We start from the raw sequence: 18,776 nt of genomic DNA on the forward strand, positions 1-18,776 counted from the left end.
GGAAGGGGGGGCGAGGAGATAAGGGAGGGAAGGGGGGGCGAGGAGATAAGGGAGGGAAGGGGGGCGAGGAGATAAGGGAGGGAAGAGGGGGCGAGGAGATAAGGGAGGGAAAGGGGGCGAGGAGATAAGGGAGGGAAGGGGGGGCGAGGAGATAAGGGAGGGAAGGGGGTTCGAGGAGATAAGGGAGGGAAGGGGGGGCGAGGAGATAAGGGAGGGAAGGGGGGGCGAGGAGATAAGGGAGGGAAGGGGGGGCGAGGAGATAAGGGAGGGCGAGGAGATAAGGGAGGGAAGGGGGGGTGAGGAGATAAGGGAGGGAAGGGGGGGTGAGGAGATAAGGGAGGGAAGGGGGGGGGCGAGGAGATAAGGGAGGGAAGGGGGGGCGAGGAGATAAGGGAGGGAAGGGGGGGGCGAGGAGATAAGGGAGGGCGAGGAGATAAGGGAGGGCGAGGAGATAAGGGAGGGAAGGGGAGGGCGAGGAGATAAGGGAGGGAAGGGGGGGGCGAGGAGATAAGGGAGGGAAGGGGGGCGAGGATAGGGAAGCCGCCTCTGCCCCCTGGAGTTTCCCCTCCATTCCCCAATGCTGGGCAGAGTGATAAGGAAGAGCAGACAGTGAGTCACAGACTTCCTCAATTACTGCACAAACTACAACTCCCAGCATGCTTAGCGCCTTAGGTTGGAGCGCGCTGCCCTGTACTCTGCCCCGCTCCTGTGGCCGCTATCACCCCGGCCGGGCACTGTCTATAACCGCTTAGTCACCGCTCACACCTGCACCTGTACCGGCATACACACCTCCCGCCCGGCGTGCCGGCCCCATCACATAATGTACACACAGCGCAGGGCGAATCACAGCCCGGGAATGCGCGGTGATGCGACAGGTGATGGAGACGCCTCCGCCCCGGGAGCGCTATAACTCCTGCACGCGGCTGCCTCCCCGGTCACTCCTCCACCGGTGCAGCGCACGTAGGACGATTATACGGACATGCTGTGTACCGGCCTCTAGGGCGCTCACCGGCTCCATCACCGTCTACACACGATTCACCGAGAGCTTCCAGCCCGCGCTCCCCGGGGTGAGTACAGGCAACCTGTATGGAAGCTGTGAGGGCTGGAGCAGCCAATCAGAAGCGAGCGTCTAGGTGTACAGTCCAGGAGAAAACCTGTAAGGAGAGATCTGATTGGCTGCTGCATGTCACCGGATCTTCTGTGATATCCGCAGCGGTAATCTCTCCTCATGTAGTTGTATCATAGATAACCTGGAGGTGCGGTAACTGCCTGTGTGTGAACTGTAACCTGTGATATCCTCAGCGGTAATCTCTCCTCATGTTGTATCATAGATAACCTGGAGGTGCGGTAACTGCCTGTGTGTGAACTGTAACCTGTGATATCCGCAGCGGTAACATCTCCTCATGTAGTTGTATCATAGATAACCTGGAGGTGCGGTAATTGCCTGTGTGTGAACTGTAACCTGTGATATCCTCAGCGGTAACATCTCCTCATATAGTTGTATCATAGATAACCTGGAGGTGCGGTAATTGGTTGTGTGTGAACTAGCCTCTAACTTGTGATAGCTCATAGTGTCTGTATTTCCCAATGCATTGTGATGGGATGGTTTCCTATGAAGTAACGCGTTTAGTTTGTATTGGATTCAGTGAATGATGGAGGAATCTCTCCTGGCACCATCACTATTATCAGCCAGCCCCGTCGTGGTGGCCGCAGTCACACAGCAGTCTGGGGGAAGCTGGCCGCACTTTATGGCTGAATCTACCATGAGGAGAGCTGTGGTGGCTTCATGATATTTGTACAAAACCAATATTGCCCAGATGCCCTAATATCAGGGTAATGCTGGATGATTCTGGAAGCTCTGGTGGTGGCCGTTGCCCTGGAGTTCCCTCACCTGAGCTCTCCCCTGTGCTGCACCCAGTGTTCTGGTATCCTCCGGCCTTACTGGGGTCTATCCTACGGCAAGGACTGGGAGCCTAACCGTTTCTGTCCGTTATTCCTTATACCTCGCTCGGAGCGTACTGAAGGTCGGTCAGGATAACCGATATTACCCGGAAGCTGTACACAGGGATTCTGCCCCATTATACGGTGTTTTCTCTCCTTTCTGCATTTGCCCTGGTGTTCATAGTTTCGCCCATATGTTCTTTGTAACAGAATATCCCCGGGCCCTCACACAACCGCCGGGGCAACAATGGAAATTCTTAAAAACTGCAATAGCCGGATAGTGTTGTATATCGGGTGACTTGTCAATCACAGCTGTATACAGGGTGGAAGAAGATCAAGTTCTACTCTCACAGGATCTGGAGTTGTAGGGGCCCATGGAAGGGTCATGGCTTTCTCTCCTCATAGACTGTGAGCAGTGGTGGCTGCCCCGTCCATTGCACAATTTATTATATTCTTGGAATCTTCAGGGGTCCCAGAGGTCGGACCCTCCACTGATCTGCCTGTTATGCCCTATTGTGTGGGTAGGGGATAATATAAACAGTCTATGTTGCTGACTATGCAAGGGGAGAGCATACAGCACAGTGCGGTGTAGCGGTACAAGGGCTCAGAAAAAAATATAGGCTCCGCCTTCTTGACACTATTTACAGCCAAACTAAAAAAAAATTTAATAAAAACAGACACTGGCAACAAAGCTGGCAACAAAGCTATCTGTCGAGCGGTGCCACTGGCTTGGTAGTCAGAATTACCGTAGATCCTCCAGTCAGTCACTATAACATAAAGTTTGCAGATTTTATTATAGGTGTGTAAAAAAGTTAGAGGGCCGCTCCCCAAATTTAGCAGTAAATCTGTCCCATCTGAAGCAGCTCTCGGACGCCTGCGTATTGGAGTATAATCAGACATGGTGGATGAGCTGCGGCACAGCGGAGACCTATAAAAAAAAAGCAGAACTGGTCATTTTCTGTTCAGTTATTTAGATCTAACCTGCTGCGTATCGCAGCAGTACATACGCAGCGTATATGCCATGTGTGTTTGTACCCTAAAACTGTGATCAGTTACTGACACTGCATCAAGATCTGCCCCTTAGCACGCGTACACCCCTCGGCTGACTTGCCAGGACACTGACTGCAGTTATTTTGCTATATAATTGTCATGGACCTACAACAGTGGAGCCGAATAAATCACGTGATGGTTTCGTAAGCTGACGTCTTCCTGTGTGGTACATGTGAGAACTTGCTACAAGAGGCGTTTCTGTGAAGAACCAATGTAACCTGTTTAGAAACCCTCACTGTGTTGTGTCAGTTTTCACAATGATCTTGGGAAATCTGTTGCTGTACGAATTACCGTAGATTCACCAGGAAGAATGCTTTCAGTGGGGTGTATCACGTTAAGCCCTTGGGGCCAGTTCACACGGAGTAAAACTGGTGGAATTCCGTGGCTGCCAGCCTTGGTGTCATACAGGCAGTCTATGGGAGGGCTTGCGCCTCCTCTCCGCTTGGAAGAATTGACATGTCAATTCTTCAGCTTGGAAAGAAGAGGCACGCGAGCCCTCCCATAGACTGCCTGTATGACACAGCTAGCGGAATTTCGCCAGTTTTACTCCGTGTGAACTGGCCCTTAGGGTGGTCTGTAGAGATGCACAAAACGTATCGGGAAAGACTACTGTTGCGTTCACACGTTCTCTGCAACTGTCCATGGCACGGATGGTTTTCTGCGGAGTGGTTCTCGGGGCTCCCCGCATCATGAAAGTTCCGCTGCAGAATGCCGCCTGTCTGTGTGCCATAGCCCATCTATGGGAGAGAGCGCTCTCCACCGCAGCCGCCACTCTCCGCTCAAAGAAGTGACATGTCACTACCTTGAGCTGAGAGCGGCAGCAGCGGAGGAGCGTGCGTACTCTCATTCACTCACATCTGGACACTGCGATCGGTGGGTCTGCCGTATTTGCTTAGTGTGAACATACCCTAAGGGTGCATTTACATAGAAATATTTACCTGACAGATTTTTGAAGCAAAAACCAGGAATGGGTTTGAAAAGAATATATGACCTTTGTGACCTGTTCTCTGCTTAGTCTGTTCCCGGCTTTGGCTTCAAAGATTTGTCAGATAAATCTCTGTGTAAATGCAAGATAACAAATGGCCTTTCCAAAATTACAGCCAAAAAAAGACATAAGGGAAGCAGGGCTGTGGAGTCTGAGCTAGTTGTGGCTGGAGTCGGGGAAAAAATGTTCCGACTCCAGCCTTAAAAAAAATCTTAAAATATATTGATGAGCAAAACTTATAAAATTCATATCAAAACTCAATTCTAAATTTAATGAGCAACATTCTAATAGGACACTGGCCCTATTAGATAAGGGTGGTCAGGGAATATATCAGTAATAGGACACTGGCCCTATTACATAAGGGTGGTCGGGGAATATATCAGTAATAGGACACTGGCCCTATTACATAAGGGTGGTAGCAGTAACCTCTGTCCTCAATGTGGTGTGTTCTCTCTGGGAGAAGATTGTGTTTTTCTTCAGTGTGCTATGGCTGCAGCAGGCTGTGTGTGTATGTATGTGTGCTATGGCTGCAGCAGGCTACGTGTGTGCGTGCTATGGCTGCAGCAGGCTACGTGTGTGCGTGCTATGGCTGCAGCAGGCTGTGTGTGTGTGTGTGTGTGTGTATGTGTGCTATGGCTGCAGTAGGCTACGTGTGTATGCTATGGCTGCAGCAGGCTGTATGTATGTGTGCTATGGCTGCAGTAGGCTACGTGTGTATGCTATGGCTGCAGCAGGCTGTATGTATGTGTGCTATGGTAAATATTAGTTAGAAACATAGAAGATTGTCAGCAGGAAAATACCACCTGCTCCATCTAGTCTAGTTGTGAGTAGTTCAGGACATGGAGGCTGGAGACTGGCTGCATCCACTGCACACACAGGAGAAGCTGCTGTATATACAGTATATATTCCCTCAGAAGTCGCCCCAGGATCATGTATGAAGGAGCAGGAGTCCGAGTCGGTCCTGATAAAATTCAGGAGCTGCGGCTTACTGACTCCACAGCCCTGAAGGGAACCTAGCCTAAAAGAGCAGAAAAGGTCCTACCTGTTCTGTTGTCTGGCTCCACTTCCCTCCTCTTGGCCATATCTTCTGTGGTTGGCCTGTGTGCAGGTTTTGGGCGATGATCAATACTGCTTGAGGTGCCCAAGGTCCCTGCAACATCACCCGCCAGCCAGAGAGAGAAGTGGAGGAACTATAGTATATAATACTTGGGTAACATTCCTCATTATCTTCTCAAGTCTCTGGGTCCAGAGGTGGATGTGCTTGTTAGTTAAAGGGGTTTCCCGACTCGAACGTTCTTGGTTCCCTATGACATCCTGGTTATTATGTCATTTTGCTGCAACTAAAGTTCCCTACAGTTTTGATGCTTCAGAAACAAGTCTGGTGACCTCCAGAGAAGCCTTCTGGTTCCTTTTATGTCAGGTGCCATTCGTTAGTCACATGATCTGTCGGCCCCAATGTACATGATGTCACTTTCTTCTCTGTGTTGATGCTGATCTGCATAGTTGCTCCCCTGGGCACAGGCCTCTTGATGGCGCTGCACTTCACAGCAATTTTATGAAATTTCTTCTATTTATTTTTCTATCCTTTTTCACTTTACAGAAGTGTTCTTGTTCTGGGTGGTTTCATGGTTCTAGTCTAGGAATCGTGATGACCACACAGACTTTTTTTAGTGAATCTCATTGCTTCCAGTATTTGCTGTCAGGATGCCAGTATGCTGAAAAAAAGCACAAAAACGCCACTGTTCTAACCCCATGCATGTAAAAAAGCTGCTCTCCTCCATCACTTTGCACTATTCCTTGCCTCTTTGCAGCTTCTTACCTTCCTGTGGGTAGGCACCATTGTGACCAGGAGGCAGCAGTATTTCCCAGGATGCATCACAGTCTGGGCCTTTGTAACAACTGCCTTACTGCAGCTGACTTCTCCTGTGTCCCTCCACAGACCTGCATAGAGCGTAGTCCCTCACACACCGCTCCAGATATCCCTAATGCATGGAGCTGCAGCATATTTACCTGCATGTTCTGTATAAATCAATACTACAAGCAAATATTTTCAGAAAATTCAGAGAGCAGAGACTGAAGACCCTTTTCCACTGGCTGATTTATAACGTCCTAGCAACGATAAGTCATCCAGTAATCCGTGTAAAAGTGCCAGAGATAATACTGGAAGTAATAAAAACTCACAAGAAAACGAGCAAGAAAATGCCCGCTGATCGGCTGATTTGATCGTCGGTAAAATCGCCGTTATCGCCCGCGCATCGCTGTGCAAACAGAAGATGTGTGGCCTATAGCAATATATATATTACTGGCCGTACAAACAATACAGTGATCATTTGTGCAGCCTGGCCTCATGATTAATCGTAAAGACACTGCAAATAAGCACCAATCTTGACCGGTGCTTGCGGGTGGCTCTACGCAGCTGCTGGCGTGTGTGTGTGTGGCACACACCAGAGAGGCTTGGCAGCTACCATATCTGTAATGCAGTGTATTTCACGCTACGGTATCTGGTTTTAACACTTTATCTTTAGGCTCCAAAGCAATCTATGCCCTGTACACAAGCTGGTAGATATATCATACAGCCTGACAGCTCACAGGAAGTCAGCTACATATCTACACCAGTGACTTATAAGATACCATGTAACTCCAGATCACAAGATATATAATGTTACAGATACTTGGCCCTATTTAAGTATAGGCCGAAGCCACTGACCACAGTGGATAAAGTAGAATATCAAATGTATAACCTTATAATACAATGGATTGGTTTTCTGTGGACGTTCCTGGAGGCCGTCACTGGGCAGGTTTGTCTCACTGACCTTTCATTGCTTTATGGCCGTTCTACTTCAATCACTCAGTGTAAAGTTCATAGTCTCATCCAGATCTCTATTGTTTATGCTGATCTGTATATGGCGGCTCCTTGTTACTGGTTTTATTGCTGTTTTACCTACATGGCTTGTTTAACTTGTGAGGTTTAAGTGATTGCATTGGTGTCACAAATCTTTTACATGTGTGAGGTCAGCAGTGACCTTCTCTGAAGTAACACAATGGGGGTCACCTATGATTAGTGGGGCTCGGCTGGCAGAACCTTCACAGTTCACTTTTACACATCTCTATAGAAGAGTAGTTAACGTATCTTGTAGGTTGTCTGATTGTCCACTTGACTCACTTGCTGCACGGCATTCAAGTATCTGATTTAAATTTCTACCATGGGAATCCATCAGAATGAAATGCCATGTGTGAACCGCACCCTAAATGAGACATCTGCTGTAACATCAAAATGTCAATAGATGTAGGGCTCATTCCCACGTCCCGTATATTACGGAGGCTACAGACAGGGAAGGCCTTCAGGCACTGAAACGCCGTTATGTTTCAGAACATTATAAGGTCTGAGTAAACCAGTCAGAATGACCAGCTGGGAGTGATCCACGTGCATTACAGTTTTGATGCTGCCTGTGGTCTGGGCAGCATAAATCTGACAATCCTTTTAAACCAGCAGGTGATGTCTGTGCAGCCCTTATTACTTACCTCTCCAGGCTCCCTCCATGTCCTGCTGCCTGCTCCCTGCTCATCGCAGCTGTCGCTGACACTTCTGAAGCAGTCTCCACAGTGACAGGTCACTCAGCCAATCACTGGCCAATAGGACAGCGCCACAACCAATGGTTCGCTTAGCGGCCTGTCACTGCACAGACAGGTCAGGAAGTGGCTGGTGGGAACAGGCAGGAGGACATGGAGGGAGCCTGGAGAGGTAAGTAATTATTTTCTATACACCGTGCACCTCCTATTACACTGAGCGATACATGGTCGATGGCTAATTTTTTATTTTTTTATTTTTACTTTGTCATTGTCTTTATTAAACTGAGCAATATCTGCCTGATTGGGCAGATAATCTCCCTGTGTAATAGGACTCTTAATTCCCCACACCAGAGTGGCGCACACCTCTCGGCAAATCCAGCAACTCCTGACTCTGCTGTGCATCAGTTTTAGGGTCCTTTTACACATACAAAGCACTTGTTTACCGAATGAAAAGCAAAAATTTTCTTTTTAAACCATCAGTGTTTAGACAAGAAGATAAATCGCTATGAAAAATTGGTAATGCAATCGTAATTGCCTTGCGTATGTATATACTGTGAACAATGAGTGTTTACAATAAGACGGTTAATAGTTATTTTTGAGGTTGGCTCAAAAAATTAGAACAAATTTTCGTTTTTTGTTTGCACGATAATCGGCCTTAGTAAGTATCTCTTTAGTCTACGCCAACTCTGGAGCAGGCATAAATCAAGCAGTGGAGGAGGCCGTGCCCCCTCCGTTCCTTGCTGCCTCCCATGCATTATCAAGCATATGGCAACAAAACGTCAGATTTATCTACAAACCATATGCTGGAGCCCTTTTTGTTATGAAATAACCATTATGGACAGTAAAAACTTTCAGCAGTTCGTTACAGTAGTTCTTTAGTGGGATTGGACCAGATGGGCTTTTCACTCCACATGTGCATTGGTATACATATACAAAGGCCAGAGTGTCTCTGTCACTTAAATACTCTGCCCATTTAAAGACTACCCCTGTCCATAGACTGTACCCTATTAGGGTGTGTAGGTATCATAGAGGGTTTTTTCCGCTGTGGTGGACTTAAGCAATTAATGTCTTTACAATCCCGCACAGACTGCCCGTATCCATTTCTCCATTACGTTTTATTGTGTCCGTGTCACTTGCAAAAACTTTTGACAAAGTTTTTGTGATGGATGTGAGATTTTTCATCCAATTGCAGAAACCAAGGTTAAAAATATGCAAAAAGTTGTGTCTTTTGGTATTGAAGTAGTTGTGTGGTTTCCTAGTACATAGACCATAAACTCGAATGGCAGGTGTCACTATTTTACCTGCTTCACATTTGCCTCTTCAGTGTTATGTTACACCCCTCACCCCGCTGTCGGTAACCTCTGTTTTGCGTGTGTAATCTATTATTATTTTTTTTATGTCTTTTCATTATGTTCTCCCTGTGTGTGCCACAGCTCTGAGGCTTATACAACAAGTTTTACTTCATTCTTCTTGAACTTTCATAATCATACTGAGACTTCAGCTCGGAGGGTTCAGCAGCGGCACAGGTGGTATTTCCATCGATCACTAAATCTAAGTTTGTAAAACTGCAAAAAAATCTGACAATGGAAACAACAAATCTGTGCCTAGCTAGTCACATGACCATTCATGTCAATGGCTGAATTTACTCCGATAGTGACGCAGTTTGGATTATTTTGCGACCTTGTACGAGCTTGTGGCTCAGACTGGAAATGGCGGCAAACCAGTCCAAAATCAAGCTTCAGGGTACGTTCACACTGAGGAATTGGCAAGTGATTTAACGTTGAATCCGCGCTTCATTTTATGCATATTCTGCTCAAAATTACACCCATAAAATACGTACAGAGCAAAGTTCCATTGTGTTCAATTGGATTTCTGCTTAGTTGTTCACACGGCAGACTTTACATGCGGAATGTTCTGCAACAGATCTGCTTTCTGCCCAAAGGGTGGGTTCACAGTGAGGAATTCTCGCGGATTCCGCGGCAAAAGGCGGGCGGAATCCGCACAGAATTCTGCCTGTAAAGAATGAACATTGTGAATGTTTATTGGCTTTAATGGGCTATCCGCTTATTTGTTCACACAGTGGAATTTCTGCGCTGAAAATTCCGCTGTGTATCCGCTTTCCGCCTGAAGAATTGACATGTCAATTCTTTAGGGGGATTCCGCTAGAGGAATCCTAAAGAAGTCAATGGAGCTTTAATTCTGTTTGAATTCCGCTAACATTCCGCTCAAATTCTGCTCTTATTCTGCCAGAGCTTCAATTCCTCAGTGTGAACCCACCCAAAGAATTGACATGTCTGTTCTGGGTGGATTCTGCTTAAGAAATCCCATAGTCATTAGGGCATTGAATTTCTGCTCTCATTCCACTCGAATTCTGTGCCTATTCCGCCAGAGTTGGGAGAGGAAATTTCAAGCGAAAAACTTTCCTTCTCAATGCGAACATACCCTAACTAATGGGCTTGTGCCTGTGTGGATATGTAAGCTTCTCATTTTGCGATTTCTAATCCATCTGTGCTTTAAAAGGTGAAGGTTAGACCTTCACGTGAAAATAGCCTAATTCTGGAAGTTCGAACAATTGTTGTCTCTCCCATCCTCCCCGTACATAAACCATGTTCCACAACGTCTTTGTTTCAGGCCAAATAACGGACATTTTATGAAAGCCATTATTGAACAAATAACAGCCGTCATTATGAAGTAAAGTCCGTTATTTGGCCTCAAACTGCCAAACAAAGACATGTGGTAACATGGCCACAGAATGCTCTGGTGGCTTATGTCTCTGAGAACAAAGGGGTAGGGCACTGAAATCCCATCATCTGAGTCTCAGGAGAGCCTCATACTTTATACTGCCTGTTTGTTGGAAGTATGAAGTGAGCTATGAGTGTATTTATGGCTATGCCTGCTAAAATAGTCTGTTTTTGGTCCATGATGTACAACCTCCTGATTGTTACAAAGGTTTTCCCTCATGGGTTCATATGAAATCTGTGAAAAACAGAAATGCAATGTTCCTGTTGCATTCTGTATTGGAAAAGTCATATTACCTGACAGGAGGCACTGCGCTCTCACAGGTTCACTATGTGTGTGGCCAATTTCCTAAATAAAATGCATACCTCATTGCACCACACATAAGATGCCATACACCAGTTTGGTTATCTCCAAGGAGACCCGAAACCTAGTCCATTTTAGGTTTATTGTACTGACATATAAGTGTCTTGCTCACATCATCCGTATGTCTATGTAGGTCAGTGGTTTTCAACTTCAATCCTCAAGGCCGTGATTAGAGAATAGTCCCATACAGAGAACTGATGCATCTTGATAGACCTGACCTGTTGGGGTCCCTTGGAGCTTGATGAGAAACCTGGGTGTATAGGGTGTTAGATTCTTTAAAGGGGTTATTCACCAAAAATGTTTCTCTTTCAAATCAACTGGTACCAGAAAGTGAAAATTGCTACTTCTAAAAAATCTAGTCTTCCAATAATTAACAGCTGCTGTACGTCCTGCAGGAAGTGGTGTATTCTCTCCAGTCTGACACAGTGCTCTCTGCTGCCACCTCTGTCCATGTTAGGAACTGTCCAGAGTAGTAGCAAAGCCCCTTAGAAAACCTCTCCTGCTCTCCAGACTGGAAAGAATACCACTTCATGCAGAACATACAGCAGCTGATAAGTACTGGAAGACAAGATCTTTTAATAGAAGTAAAATACAAATCTCTGGTACGCCCTTGTGCGGGTGGGGGAGTTCAGAGCAGGGCCACGCTGCGACCCTGCTCTGAACCGCTGCGGTCCCAGGTGTGGCATGTAGCCCAGGACCACGGCTATTAGCGGGCACAGTCCGATCGCCGTGCCCCCTAATCAAGTAATCAGATGCAGCTGTCAAAGTTGACAGCTGCATCTGAATACTTACTGCAGCCTCATCCCTGGTGTCTAGTGGTGAGATCGCCGCCCGTGATGTTGTCACGGAGAAGCGATCTCTACGTCTGGTGCCGGCCGGGGTTTGAGCCGTAATGGCGCTGATCCCGGCTCTGCATTCTATTGATTTTGGCTGCAGCAGCCAAAAGCAATAGGACACTGATCTCAACGATCTATGCTATATAACTATACAGATCAGTGTGCATATACTAGAAGTCCCCCAGGGGGAATAACCCTAACCACGGGGGGCTTCTAGTATGTATGTGTAATATATATTAGTGTGTGTGTGTGTGTGTATATATATATATATATATATATATATATATATATATATATATATATATATATATATATATATATATATATATATATATATTATTTATACACACACATTAGTGTTATTAATAAAAAGCCCCCTCCCCCTAATAAAAGTTTGAATCACCCCCCCCCCACTTCCCATTAGAGAAATAAACGTGTTATCACTGTAATCCCCAAAATATTTCACATTCCTGATCTCGTATGGTAAACTGCGTAAGCGCCCAAAAATCCCAGAGTGCAAAATTGGCCACTTTTGGTCGCATTAAATCCAGAAAAATTGTAATAAAAAGCGATCAAAAAGTTGCATATGTGCAGTCAAGGTACCGATAGAAAGAACACATCATGACGCAAAAAATGACACCTCACACAGCCCCATAGACCAAAGGATAAAAGCGTTATAAGCCTGGGAAGGGAGCAATTTCAAGGAACATATATTTAACAATGGTTTTAATTTTTTACAGGCCGTCAGATACAATAAAAGTTATACATGTTATATATCGTTGTAATAGTACCAACTTGAGGAACATATGTCAGTTTTCCCATAGGACGAACGGCAATAAAAACAAATCCCCCCCCCCCCACAATTTTTTTTTTTTTCTGGTTTCGCATCATATTTTATGCAAAAATTCAGCCAGTCATTGCAAAGTACAATTAGTGATGCAAAAAATAAAAGCTCATGTGGGTCTGTAAGTGTAAAAGTGCAAGTGCAATGGCCTATTAAGCACAAAGAGGAGAAAACGCAAAAACGAAAATTAGCCCGGTCCAGAAGGGGTTAAAAGAAAACTTTGGGTGAACAACCCCTCTAATTCTGTTACTTTTTCACCTACATCCCCATCACATCAGTCTGCCCTGCATGACACAAAATGTGCTATTTCTGGTTTTATCAAACATCCCCTTTTTTGGTTACGTGAGTCATGTGATTAGTCTCTTAAAAGAAGTAAGAGCACGCCGCGCTCCTCATCTGCCAGCCCACAGCTCTGTCAGACTCTGTAGAGGTGTCTCATCGCCTCGCGGTACAATACTCCCTGTAGAACTTGTTTCAATTTGTTCAATGGTGGTGGGTTATATCCAGTAACAAGATGGAGGATGTGGGAAGCGATCAGGCTCCAAATACAGGTTAGTTGTTGTCTGCTGTCAGACATTGTATGAATTTGCATTTCACAAGGTCTGTATGGAAACCCCCTTAATGTGCAACGTGCACTCACACACACACCGTGCACTCTTGCACCGCATATTGCATTTTTTGCTCTGACAATTTTCCATCATGACCATGGTAAAGGCTTTCAGCATCTCATGTAGCTCTTCTGAGGGATTGCACCAATGGCCTTTACTCTTAGTATATCTGATAGTTTAGATGAAGAAAAAGCTTGTGTGTTTGGGCGTCCTTTTGACTGTAGAATTGCAGTTTTCTCTTTTACAGTTTTTAAAATGTTAAGGAACTGAAGCACAGAGCCATGGGGTGATATTTCCATCAGAAATTAACTATATTGCTTCTCTTACTTCATCCTTTTGTTTCATTCGCACTTTTGGCTTTTGTGATTCTTGCAGGTGCCCTCACACATCCAAAAAAAGCCAGAAAAACTGCCAATGCACGTGCATTTTTTTACTGGTGTTTTTGACTTTGTATGTTTTTGTGTGCTGGACTTGCCCATAGGCTGGGTTCACACTATGTTTTTCCAATGCGTTTTTTGCAACAAACGGATGAAAAACAGATAGAAAAAACGGATCTGTTTTGCCATTGACTTCCATTATAAAAAAATAAAAAAAAAATTTCAGCAGACACAAACTCAGTCGACCTAAATTTTGTGTCCGCTAAAAATTTTTTTTTTTAATAATGGAAAAACAGATCAAAACTAATGTACACACGCATCCGTTTTTGCAAAAACTTAGTGTGAACTCAGCCTGCTGCTTTTTGAAAAGACTGCCACAGAGCCTGAATAACACCAGAAAGGAGAAAAACGCCACGTGTGTAAGGCAGATCATACACTTTTATTGAGCTCCAGCTAACATCCGGCCACCGGCGTTTCTCCGAGATTCTATAGGTTCATGCTGCGTGTTTTTTTTTTTTTTTTTTTTTTTTTTTTTTTTTTTTTTTTTTTCCTGAGCGTTTTAACTGATGCGTTTTTATAGGTTTAGTTCTAACATCGAGAAACTGATAAAACTTTGACCACATTTGTGTATGCTAAGAAATAAACATCTGTGTGTGTGTATATATGTAATGGAAAAGGATTTCAGTGAAAGGCAGTTGAAGCATTGCTGCATTAGGATCTTGCTTACTCTTGAGTAACATGGGCTAGGCTCTTAACGTCTGTATTGTAACATTATCTTGCAAAGCATTTCCTTTTATCCTTTGACCTATAATTCTTTAGTCACCACCTATAGACAGCATGTTTTATATAAAAAGGCATTTACAGGGGTTTTTGTCGCTTTTTAGTTGTTACATTTTTCTGTGTGGGTTTTTTTTTTTCCCCTTTGCTGAAAGATTTATTTTCAAAGGGGTATTCCCACTGCAGACCTGACTGGTATAAATATCTGACAGTCATGGAAACTCTGGTGTTTGCTCAGCTCCCATTAACATGTGTGAGAGTGTTACATACTCGTGTACAGCAGCCTGTTCTGCTGTTTGGAATCCTCACCAACCAATGGAGGACTCAGAAAATGGATATGCTGTGCTGAGTGCTGGGCTGTAGTTGTGTAGTGTTTTTTTTTTTTTTGTTTTTTTTTGTCCTATGAATGTGTACTCCTGCAATGTGAAGATGGAGCTTGAACAAGAGGAATTTTAGTCCTACATTGATTACATGGAAAACCGGTATGTGACTGTGTGGTTTGAGGTTTTCCAGCATTTTATAAACCTTCCTGACAGGCTGAGAAGATGGGCATAAAAAAACCAAAACCCTAAATTTTGGGGTTGCAGGGCAGTGCATGAAATTCTGCAGCCAATCGCTGTCCGTACTGGTCACCTGCATGTAACTGCAGAGGCTAGTGATTGGCTGCAGTCATACACCATGTAAAGGGATGTCCGCAGCACTGCTGGCAGGGAGTTCAGGGATGAAAAAGTGTGGGTGTTTTTTTTTTTTTTTTTTTTTTTTTTTTTTTTTTTTTTTTTATATTCTCCACCCAGCCTATTGTAAAGTTTTCTCAAATGTTGTACTTGTTATGACACATTAAATGAAAGAGGAAGCAAATGATGCGTGTCACATCCAGCTAATATCTGTCAAAAAGGGCTCATCCACAATTTAAAAAATTTGATGGCCTGTCCTCAGACAATCAATATTGGGTCTAGCAAACCACCAATCAGCTCAGCAACAAAGAGCACTTTTCTCTGCCTAGAGAAGTGCTCCTTGGTAATATTTGTACAGAAGTGCAGCCAGTTGTACAAAGTGATGTGGTGGTTTTTTGTTTTTTTAGGCTTTCTTAGCTTTTCTCTTTTGCTGCAACACCAGTTCCTTAGTATTTGTGTTGTCAGAACGGTTTGTGAAGTCCCTTCTAATGCAATAGTCCGTTAACTTTGCTGTTTATCTGGACTGGTGCAACTTCCTTGAACTCTGTGGTAGGAAGTATTGGCTTCTTTTATCTTAAATAGGCAGACACAAGAATGAATATATGACCCACTATGCATCTTTTCACTGTCTGTTTCATATGTATTGTTAGGATTCATCCACTTTTTAGTCTCAACTATATACCACCAATATAACTTTTTACAGTGGCCAGTTATGGGCCTTGTTCTAGAGTGCTCCTTCTGGAAGCCTATAGGCATGTGTTGCTTTTAGAGTTTAACCTCTAGACTTGTCTGGTCATAGGGAATGAAAATGCTAGACCAGAAGATGTGGTACGGACCAGATGCATGGACCTCCTGGCGGCATGTACCATTATGATGCCAGGAGCGCCACATGTGTTAAAATCTTCATGGCACTGTACTGACAAAGTTGGGTGGCTCTGTCCAGTACAGTATGGCGGCTCTGTCAGTACAGTATGGAATATGACTGAGCTCTCTGCATTCTAATACATGATTCCCATCCTGAGCCTTCAGTTATTAAACTAATCTCCATTGTATTTGTGTACTGTACTCTTGTTTACTCCCCCTATGAGGGTTGTAGTCATGTTTCATGGTGTTGGCACATCAAGTGCTTTACAGGCCAATGTGAAATACATGGTCCAAGTATTCTATACATTACACGTAACTATTATATGCTTTAATGTGCTATACTTTTCCTTTGCCTAATAAAAAGGGTATAGTAAAGGCATTATATTGAAGTTGGATGTGCTGGAGATATCAACACGGCATTATGTTGGAGGCCTTTATTGTATCTAATAGCTATGCCATCCCTGGTTATGAGCATTGTAATGTAAGAAAAGTGGTGGTTTATTTTGCACACCCCAACCTCTGTACAGAGCAGATCACACTTGACGATGCAACAGGAAGTCACAGTAACACTGATATCTGTGTGCTTTTATCTTTTTGATTCTGTCATCAGAGATCCTATATTTAATGTAATATATTTTTCTATTTTTCACAGTAATCATGAAGGACCGACTGAATGAGCTGCTGGAATATGCAAAACTGCACAACCAGTATGTCCAGAATGGTGATGAAGAAGTTCCACAAGACATTGCCATGTTTGAGACTGATCATTCCTTAGAAGCTCTCTACCGTGATATCGAACACATTCGGACTGAAAACCATTTGATGAAGGTTGATGTTAAACGCTTGGGGAAACAGACCACACGTTTCCTTACGTCAATGCGTCGTCTCAGCAGCATAAAGAGAGACTCCAACAGTATAGCTAAAGACATCAAGCTGCGGGGAGAAGGAATCCACCGGAGACTCCAAAGCCTCAAAAACCTTGGTGAAGATGCCGAAAGCAAGCATGGGGAAAGTTCACTTCTAGCACGTGTGGCCAAAGCGCAGTATAATACCCTTACACGTGCTTTCCAGCAAGCTATGGTTGAGTACCACGAAGCCGAAATGGCTCAACGAGAGAACTGCAAAATCCGAATCCAGCGTCAGCTTGAAATTATGGGAAAAGATGTTTCAGGAAACCAAATAGAAGACATGATAGAACAAGGCAAATGGGATGTCTTCTCTGAAAATCTTCTTTCCGATGTTAAAGTTGCACGTTCAGCACTAAACGAAATAGAAACGCGGCATAAAGAGCTTGTGAAGCTGGAGTCGCGTATAAAAGAGGTCCACGATCTCTTCTTACAGATGGCGTTACTGGTGGAAGAGCAGGCTGAGACTCTGAATGTTGTTGAGCTAAATATGGAAAAGGTGAAGGATTACGTAGGGGCAGCAAAAACTCAAATCAAACAGGCCGTAGAGTATAAGAAAAAGAATCCGTGTCGCACAATGTTCTGTTGTTGCTGTCCCTGCTGCGACTGACGCCCTGGTTACATACATGCCCTTGTTTTCAGAACACTTTGTTAAAAGCTGAGGACCTTATTGCATTGTAGTGCCTTACAAGTATTCACCAAGTGCATTTATTTTTTTGTTTTTAATTAAACTTTTGTATTGGTCAGTACTGAAAATGCAAAAACACAAATGGTATGTGTGGCATATAGAGGTTATTGTCTTGTTTTATCCTTTGCATAAAAAGGTTATTTTATATGTTAAACTCCGTAACTGGATGTTTAAATTACCCATATTTCTTAATAAAAAGAAACCATGTTAAAAAAAAAAACAAAACACAGCTCTGAAACGTTAATGTGTTTACACTTATATTTATTTATACAAGATTAATTTCACTACAATTGGTTAAGGATTGTATATATTTTTTCTTTCCATTCCTTGTAATTACACCAAACGTCATGAGCCCTTCTCATGTTCATAGAGTTGGAATCTACTGCTGCCTAATGGTGTGTGGTGTTGGATTTTTTTTTTTTTCTTTAATACCTTATTTAGAAAAACTCGTCCATTACCTCCCTCTACCATGTGCACTTACTTACCTGTACTTTTTTACTTGTTATCCAGTCTGTTCCAGTCCTGCACTTTTATCACACGATTGGTGCCCATACTCTCTGAAATATATGAAATATACAGTGGTTTAGGTCTGTACTTTAATCATTCCAATTGGAGCAGGGAGTGATGTTCAGGACTGGAACAAAGCTGATAACTGGCTAATAGAGGTAAGAGTAACTAAAGTGGTTGTTCGAGAAGCAGAAGACTACTACTTGAGATTTCACACGGGGCTAAGTCACGATAATCGCGTGCGGGCGACACTATGCCTGCACACTCTCAAATTACTACAGTGTCTCCAATATTGCTTTAGACAATGTACGTCTGTTGGAAAATGCGCGTAGGCGTTCACAGGGAAGGGAGGTGGGAAAAATGTTTCAGAGCTTTAGCTATCTTCTGCTCCCCAGACAACCCCTTTATCTACACAGCAGTGCACATTATACAGGTGGCTAATGGAGGAAGACCTTTAAAGTGTCCCTGTCTTTATAACTTTCTAAATCAACAGTATCAGGCGTGCCAAACTCTGGCCCTCCAGCTGTTGTAAAACTACAATTCCCTTCATGCCTGAGCAGCCAAAGCTTTGGATTTCCAGGCATGATGGGAATTGTAGTTTTGCAAGAGCTGAAGGACCTGCGTTTGACACGTGTGCTATATGTGATATAAAGCAAGTTTGCAATATACATTCATTATTTTTTTGTTATGCTGTAAAACAAAGCTTAACTTACCAGAAATCCAGGTCCAGTCGCCTGAAGGCAGATTTGTAGATTTGTGGTGGTTGAAAAAAAACACATGCATTCCGGCCAGTACAGAGAGTCACGGCTCAATGTGTCCATCAATTACATGACTTCCTTCTCTTTGAGGCCTCAGATGGCCTGGGATACACAGGACTTCCAGTTTTCTGATTTTTCTCAAAAAAAAAACAGGAAACAGTCAGAAAACATGAAGTGATGTGTTTTTGAAAGTTATAACGACAGGGACACTTTAATGGTTCAGCACAATTTAGTAAGCTGATGTCATAATTTTAAGGAGTAACAAGTAAAAATTTTAAAGTCTTCTCAGT

General features: G+C 43.9%; 1 protein-coding gene across 7 annotated transcripts; it reads left to right on the top strand.

Moving 5' to 3' along the window:
• Window positions 1-812: 812 nt before the first annotated feature.
• On the top strand, window positions 813-17,534 carry STX11 (syntaxin 11). 7 transcript variants are annotated; one of them, XM_069955116.1, is made up of 2 exons: window positions 813-1,067; window positions 16,281-17,534. In XM_069955116.1, the coding sequence occupies exon 2, from the start codon at window positions 16,286-16,288 to the stop codon at window positions 17,141-17,143; it is 858 nt and encodes a 285-aa protein (XP_069811217.1). In that variant the 5' UTR covers window positions 813-1,067; window positions 16,281-16,285; the 3' UTR covers window positions 17,144-17,534. The 7 variants fall into 7 exon arrangements, with proteins under 7 accessions (XP_069811217.1, XP_069811222.1, XP_069811219.1 ...); XM_069955121.1 differs by lacking the exon at window positions 813-1,067 and adding an exon at window positions 1,195-1,215; XM_069955118.1 differs by lacking the exon at window positions 813-1,067 and adding an exon at window positions 1,235-1,256.
• The last annotated feature ends 1,242 nt before the right edge of the window (window positions 17,535-18,776 follow it).

Source organism: Dendropsophus ebraccatus, chromosome 15, assembly GCF_027789765.1.
Source record: "Dendropsophus ebraccatus isolate aDenEbr1 chromosome 15, aDenEbr1.pat, whole genome shotgun sequence".
Lineage (NCBI taxonomy): Eukaryota > Metazoa > Chordata > Amphibia > Anura > Hylidae > Dendropsophus > Dendropsophus ebraccatus.